At 35.3% G+C, this 8,264-nt stretch overlaps 1 protein-coding gene across 4 annotated transcripts in view; it reads left to right on the forward strand.

Moving 5' to 3' along the window:
• LOC145690049 (uncharacterized) overlaps positions 1 to 4,744 on the forward strand; it is a 65,026-nt gene extending 60,282 nt beyond the window's left edge. For all 4 annotated transcript variants that reach the window (XM_081764552.1, XM_081764550.1, XM_081764553.1 and 1 more), the window contains one exon: positions 1,583 to 4,744. In XM_081764552.1, coding sequence (XP_081620678.1) covers positions 1,583 to 1,740 — 158 coding nt within the window. In that variant the 3' untranslated portion in view covers positions 1,741 to 4,744. The remainder of the gene's footprint in view (positions 1 to 1,582) is intronic.
• Positions 4,745 to 8,264: the final 3,520 nt, after the last annotated feature.

Raw genomic sequence — 8,264 nt, forward strand, 5'->3', positions numbered from 1 at the left:
TTATGAATAAATCATGAATTACGTGAAGTTGAAGTGCTGTTTATGCTTCCACATGGACCTTCAGCATTTGTGACTATCGACAATGTGCTACGCAGGGGCGGATCCAGGACGGACTTCTGGAAAGGGGAGGGGTAATACTCCTACTTAGAGCTACCTTTAAGAGCTCCGAACTCTGAGATCGGTTTTATTTATATATAAAATAAAAAAGCTTCTTCCCCCTAGATCCACTCCTGGACGAGTTGTGAGTGAGTCAACACCTATTGGAGCACCTGCACGGTTACATGCTATTAGCGAAGACGACACCAACTAAGCAAATGATTGGTCCATGTAAAAAAAAATAAGTAAATAAATAAATAAAATAAAAAAATAAAAAAAAGAAAACGGAGGAGTCGGGGGAGGCTCATTTTACTATTTCAGAGAGCCTTCTTGATCAAAATAATAAAAAAACAGTCAAGAAAACCTTTTATTCTTCATTTAATGAATGTGAACCACAAACATCATCAAATCATTGCACTTTAATTGTTCACAGTGTTGCTAACTGTGACATCAAAGTTAACGAAACTTCGCTAACTTTAAAAGGCTGCAGTTAATTCATAAAGCATTGGTCGAGAATGGTATGTGGTTGTTTATTATTCATGTAAAGTTGAACCATCTGACAAAATTTCAGAATTTTAAAAGATGGTGTTTTCGAGAAAATGGCGATTTTTGAAAACTTTACAATTTCGAATTTTTTGCGACAAAACGGTTGCACTCAGAAGCGATACAAAAATTTTTTCGGAAAGGGTAGCTAGGTCTTACCAACCGTGAAAATAGAATTTTAAAATTCGAACCGGAAGTGCTCGAAAAAATTCGCAAACTTCGACTTTCAGATAAATTGACGTTCATTTGTTAATTTATGTACAAAAACATAGGCATACGCAAACCAAACTATAATAAAATATAGTTTATTTATATCCCTATGTACATACCACAACAAGAATTATAACTCTACCTGTCTCCATAGCCGAATGGTGAGGCTCCTAAGTTGACTATTTTCCATGTCTTCTACAATTCATAAATTGTACTCCCCGTCTTTGATGGACCATTACTTGGCGGGAAAATTTTTTTCGACAAAACAAAAAAATATGGGTCTCTTAAAAATATGTCTAGTTGCTATAAAAAAAAGTTTCAACAATATCTGAGATGGTGATGGTACAATTTTTTTTGCTTGAGTTGAAATGGAAGGCACCATATCTGTGTAATGAAGCCGTAAATAACATGGGGAAGTCGTACTTCTAATTCCCTACTGTATTCTTTCAGGTCATTACCTTAATTTCTAGTTTTTGGTGTAACCTTTGAACTACAGAGTTTAAGGAATTGGCCTTCTCACCCTTATTATACTCGCTTTGTGAGTCCCAATGCATGCTTTTTTGTTCCGTATATCATATAATTGATGAAAGCTTTCAGTTATCTTCGAAGTGAAATGCATCTCTAGCCTTTTTCCTTCCCGTGAGTTTTCTGGTTTTTTACACTTCGTGGTTTCAAAATAATATATATGTATTTTTGCATGGTTAATTTAATACTGTTATTTCTTATTTTACAGAAAAAGTAATTTACTTATATCACAATTGGATTGAAGAGGCAGAGGAGACGATGAAAGAACGTCCTCGAACTATTAAACGATTGAAATGGGACCCCGTGGAAGAGCAACTTGTACCATTAGATGCTGCTGAGAGTAACGAAGATAACCGTGAGGATTAAAGATAACCAGTGTGGAAGCGTATAAGGACTCTTTATTCCTTTCTTGGAGGGGATGACATAGTAATTGTATTTCGAAAACTAAGATACTCGTTACATTCCATGCTAGTGCTGTGAAAACTATTTAAATATTTCCTGTATATAATTATTAATTAATTATTATTTAATTTTCAAGACGATGTGCAAACATTGGACTTGTTCATACTCATTTGTCTAATTCTCTTAGTTCATTAAAGATGTCGCATGCATCGTTTGGTTTGAATGCATAATACAGGTTGATTAACGGTTATGAACGGTTACATACGCCATCTTTTTTTATCGTCCATATATACGAGGATGATCGGAAAGTACGTTACAAAAGCCTACAGTGAAACGTGTATATAGGATTTCATACTGCCAATAGATAGTACATACATTAGGTTATTTTTCAACATACTTTCCATATCGGTTGAGGCATTTGTCACATCGTGAGTTTGAAGATTTCCTTGTGGTAAAAATCCTGTCCTGGCGTGTTCAACCACGCTGTTAGAAGTTTTCCACCTACTCGTGTGAAGCGAAGCGACAGCCTCCTAGGTGCTCCTTCCGAATGACATTCCCAATTTCTGCCATCAGATGCCGTAACGTGATCCTCCTGTTGTCCTGAATTAGCTCCTTCACGCAAGTTGTGTTCAAATCTGTTGATGACGTGCTGGGTGGGCCAGTGTACTCCCTCGTCAGTGGCGTTTTCTCTACCAGCCGCAAAAATTTCGACACCATTCTGCGACACGCTGACGAGACATTATAGTCTCTTCGTAAACCTCTACCAGCTGCCGGTGAATTTCAGCCGCGGTTACCTGTTTTGCCCACAGAAATCGAATAACTGAGCGGATTTTTTCGCGAGACCAGTTTTCCAAACGAGTTGCCATTTGTATTTACATACAGCCAGCGCCATCGGTGGCGGGTGGTTGAAGGTCTGTACGGTTGCCAGTTCCTTGTATTTAAAATTACCGCACACTCCTTATTTATCTATAACAGACGAAACTAAAAATATCACCCTTGTAACTTTAGTTTCTGATCATTCCTCGTATATTCGTTGAAATAAACTAGAATTTAAATGTTTATCTAAAGATCATACAGGATTCATATTGAAAAAGAAAGGGACCTTTTACTTTTGTATCCAGTTAATTTCTTATATATATATTTCAACACATTCTCATATATTACCTCGTTACGTAGCGGACTGTTGCAATATTTATCTATCTCCGGAAGGAGTTGACGCGTAAATAATCGGAAAAACACATGTATAAAGTAAACAGAAAAACTGTGATTAATGCACTTAGCCACTCAGTTCTTCAAATTGTTTAAATGCCCTTACTTTGTGAAAATTAAAGTTTTATATATAATCGTAATATTTAATAATCAACTTTAAGTAACAAAAAATGTAAAATTAATGTTCATTTCAAAGAAGTAAACAGAAAAACAATGCTCCATATATCGGGTGTTCAGAAAGTAACTATGCAGTGCATAAATTGCCGTATTTTATTTTCCATAAACCACTTGAAACAACGAAATTAACTCGAAGCTAAACTTTAATGTCATGGAAGTTGTAAGAGATGCTGGGACTGATCTTGCACTTGAAGACACAGTTGCACACGTTTCTGCATGTTCTTCAAGACGTTGTGCAGAACATAGGGAGTGATGTTCCGGATGTGGCACTGCATAGTTACTTTCTGAACACCCGGTATATATTAGTGAGCTAGGTGCTTAACACTGGTAAGGTTTAAACTTGATATTTTCATATAATCAACTTTTATAGACATCCTGCTGCATACAGAATTGTCTGTTGCAGACTGTTCTGCAATAGTTTGCGAGTTGTGCCATATAACTCTGTTTTAGTTTACAGTGCATCTGGATATGGAAGCTCCATATAAAGTGTACTAGAATTCTGTATACATGATTGTAATACAGTAAATTAACTGCCTTTATCTTCACGTCACAGTCTTCGTGATGCGACATTACTGTAAATGCAGTTGTTAGTTAATTCAAAGTTTTCTTAAATCTGTCATGTCATTCATAAATCTGAGCGGTTTCTTTTAACTTCTTAATAATGTGCCTTAACTCGACAAGGTCAAACTGTTACCGAAAATGAACCTAGCATTGAAAAAACAAAGTTACTATTTTTATCATTATTTAAGATTCAAACCGGTCTCAATATTAGAAGGTGTCGCATGCTCTGTGTCATAGAAATGAGTTAAAATCCTGAAACTTTTTTTTTTTTTTTCAACGGAGTTATATTTAAGTTGAAAATTTTAAACGACAAGGGATCTAGTAATGTATTATTCAAGGAACAGTTATGAAGGAAGAAAAAAATCAAAGCCCTGATGTACTTGGTAATCGCATCCTAAATTGCTAAAATCGATACGTATATAAAAAACATGGATTTCATAGAACATGTAAGTCAACATTTATAAATGTTCGTTTAACAAACACTAAATTTTCGAAATACAATAAAAGTTGTAAGATTCTGACCATTTATCTTACGAGTGGAAATGTGTGATAAATCCGCAAGGGTACACACTAGTACAAAAAACAGGGTTTGGTTTCCTGTCTAGTTGTTAAATTTTCATTGAAGTATTGTTTATACAAAACCTTCCATATTTGTCTCAGAGTAATTGTAATACAAGTTGGTGCATAACTTGTGAAGATCCATTACAGATTATTGTTAAAATGTTTCTTATAATTTTCAGTTTATACTCAATCGCCCTAATAATTAATATTAAATTGCTTATTGTTGTAAATTTAACTTATTTTGTTGTTTCATATTGCCTGCGTGTCTTAGCGTAACTTAAATTACTTTTGCAAATATTTTGTGATCTTTCATTATTTGATATCATTTGTCGTTGTTAAAATACCAAACTTGCTGTTAATAATGCTATTCCTGTGTATAATCAAAAGGTCAAATTATCTATGGTTTATATTTTGTAAAAAGAAAAGAAAGAAACAGTATATGTACATACTTCTATAAAGATTATTTTTTTTTTTTAGTTCAGAGAACTATTTTGTAATTAAATCAGGGGAAAATGATAAAATTATAATTTAAAGGTGCATATTAAGAATACATTATTATTTTCATTTAAATTTACAAATAAAATTGGTAAATTCAGAAAGGAAGAATGTTTTTTTTCTTTTAACATGTATTGAGTTCGATTTTGGGGTAGGGTGTTGTTTTGCATTGTAACCCACGATACCCAGAAGTCATACTTAAATGTATGGTCTCTGATTCGATTCTCCGAGAACTTAAATTACTATATAACGAGTACAAGCCCAACGACAGCTTAGTGCCTGATTGTGGTATTAAAGCTCGAGAAAATAGTCAACACAATACAGGGATCTTACCTAAGTAAAGATCACGCGTGGTTACGATCATGCATTGCTCTGCACACACAGGTCTGCAATAAAATTTTACCTGGTTGCGGTATCCCACTGACATTTATTATAAAACATAGAAAGAAGATTAGTTTATTTTGCATTTTTCTAAAAAGTGCCTAGTTTCAGAGATACAGGCAATTTAGTGATAATGACGCCAGGTTTGCTACACTGTGACTGACCATCAGCATACAAACTCTGTCAAGATGCCCTTACATCGAAAGAAGAGAAATGTTATTTTGCACTTTGCTGAGAAAATTCTCATATTTTTCTTGTTTCGGTGTAAGAAACAAGACTGAGTTTATTTATCGATGATCGCAGTGTAGCCAACCTGGCGTCATTATCACGAAATTGCCTAATAGTGCCAGTATCTCGAAACTAAGCATTTATCAGCAAACTAAAAAGTAAACTTTTGTCTTGTTTTAATGTTTGAAACGTGAGTGGGAAGTTTATCGGAATACCCTGTTTATACACACACGGTTGTCAAAAGAAACATCTGAAAGAAGTGCAACTTACTGGATTATTATGACGTTGGACCACTTCTCGCCTTCAAAGTAGCTCTGATGCGACGTGGAATATTGTCATAGAGATCGTGAATGGTAGCAAGCAGAATATTTACACTATTCTGCATGCAGTGCGTTATTCAGTTCCGTGAGAGAGGATGGAGCTGGAAATTGCGGAGGATTCATACCACCAAAACGTACCAGAGATATAATTATGTTCAGATCCGAGGATGGACAGGACGGGGGGGGGGTTATACTTCACCCGGATATTCCTCAAACCCCGCCGCAACAGCTTCTGCGGTCAGAATGGACGAATTATCATCCTTGGATGTGACGTCATTATCACGAATCATCATTTGGACCAATGCATTTGATTCCTTAAAATGATGACACACCGGCAAGCGTCACCACAGGACTCGCTGAAAACCAAGACATAACATAGCATACAGAGCCGCTGCATTGTTTCACGGTTGGGTTAATACACTGCGGATCAGACTTTGGGTGTCTGCCACACACAGACGACCTATAGTTTGAAATAAGATTAACGATTATGAATCTGACTATATCTCATGTTTTCAGTCGTCGGCAGTCTATTGTTGCATGTTCGTACCACTATTGGTATCGCGCTAAAGGGTAATGGTCCCTTATCAATGGTCTCGCTCGTGCAGATTGTCCTCGTATATCCATGTCCTGAGAGTGTCGACAGAGGTGATGCATGAGTTCCGTAATCCCATGAAGATTCTATGAGATCTGTTTCTGAAGATTTTCTTGCGACCACTCTTTCTTTTCACCCGTATGATATGACCGTCAGGTCTGCTATAACAACTCACTTTTTGGACAAACTGTGTATTTTCGCCGATTTTTAATCATCATGCAAAATTAATATTTTATTCTAGTGAAAGAAAATGTTATATTTTTGCTTTGCTCTGAACGCTTTAGAGCCGGTGAGAAACTACTACTTTTCTCTGCACACAGTTGTTCTCTAGACAGACTGGCGCCGTCAATAATACAAAGAAACCATTCTTTATTGATGCCATTCTCAGTGTTTTCATATGCACCTATTCAATAAATAGGAATTCGTCCAAGGTATAATATTCTCTTTTTTATTTGTGTGTGTGCGGATGCTTCTGGAGTTTCCAGCTTGCAAGTCGTATATACGCAAGTATGTGTATGAAAATAACATACGATTAAGCTGAGGTTCCGAACCACTGAGGCTACTGATGTCATATTACTTATTTTGTTTCATCGTTGCTAATTTGCGCTTGAACAGGACACGAGCTCTGAACCAGGTTGTTATCAACTGTTTCTTTAGGGTCTATTCTGGAAGCGAGTACCCAAGGGAGACGGTAGGTAACAAGTCCCATTTTCTTGTACTTTACAATAATTAATGTAAAATATGTTGAAAGTGTGAAATAATGAGGGTTGGAATAATTGGTAATAATAATAATAATAATAATAATAATACAGCAACAATAGAATTGCAATAAAAATTACATAAACAGTAAAATGTGACGAAAAAAAATTAACTCAACTAATGATCGACTCTTCATAAGATCTTAGTGGCTGGACTAGACTAATGTGAATGGTTTTTAACCCTTTATTTGGCATTCTATTGCGTTATCCGCACGAATTATAACTTCAGTGATCATTTAATTGGCATTACTGCTTTCATATAATATTCATATACATGATTTGCGGGTCGCTGTTTAGATACTTCTAATCTTCGTCAACAGAGGATAGACAAACTTAGTATTGTAGAAGCTTTCTCTTCTGCGTTCCGCGAAAGTTTTTTTTTTTTTTTTTTTAATTTTATTTGTGGTTTCTTGCTCTGTAGGAAGATATTTCAACGAAACTGTAGCTAATTACTGTAAGTATTCTTAAGAAATTTGACCATATTAGGGCAATGCTGGTCAGTAGCAACACATAAGACCTATTTTATGGTAATGTTGCTTTGAAATTAACATCCTGTATTTTGTAACCAAAATTCAAAAACACTTTAAAAATTAAGAAATTATGATTAGGAAGACATAGTTCAACCATAAAAGCAAACTAAATATTTTAATGGTAATGCTATCAATGCTTGCCAATTAAAGGGTTAAGTAGCTAACAGTTTTTGTACCAAGTCAAGGATACTATTAGGGTAGGTAAGTGCTTAGTGCATGTGATTTAGACTGGGTTTGAATCCCGCCAGATCTAAACCTTTAACATGTTTGAGTTTCAGTCCATACTAAATGTGATAAGCAAGATCTTCACCTGTGGAGAAGGAAATAGATGTTAGAATGACAGGGAATTGAAGAAGAACCATAAATGAAGACAAAAATTTACAAATATATTTCCTTCAATTATTCCACATTTGATATTTTCAGTTTATTTCAACCTTTTCTAACTCTTGTATGATCATGTCTTTTTCTCATATCCAATCTACAGTAAAATAATACATTATACACACATCGGGTTACAAAGTGTGATAGATTGCACTCATTGGATTACACGCTCGAAACATTAAAGTCGAGATTTTTTTTCGTGCATCAAGTGCAGAGCAAAAACCTAATTCAGTACTCTATAAGCTTACCAACTGTCGCTGCCAGCTTGAAATCTTAATGGTAAGCTGGGTTGTAT

This window comes from Thermobia domestica, chromosome 7 (genome assembly GCF_964235325.1).
Source record: "Thermobia domestica chromosome 7, izTheDome1.hap1.1, whole genome shotgun sequence".
Classification (NCBI taxonomy): Eukaryota; Metazoa; Arthropoda; class Insecta; order Zygentoma; family Lepismatidae; genus Thermobia; species Thermobia domestica.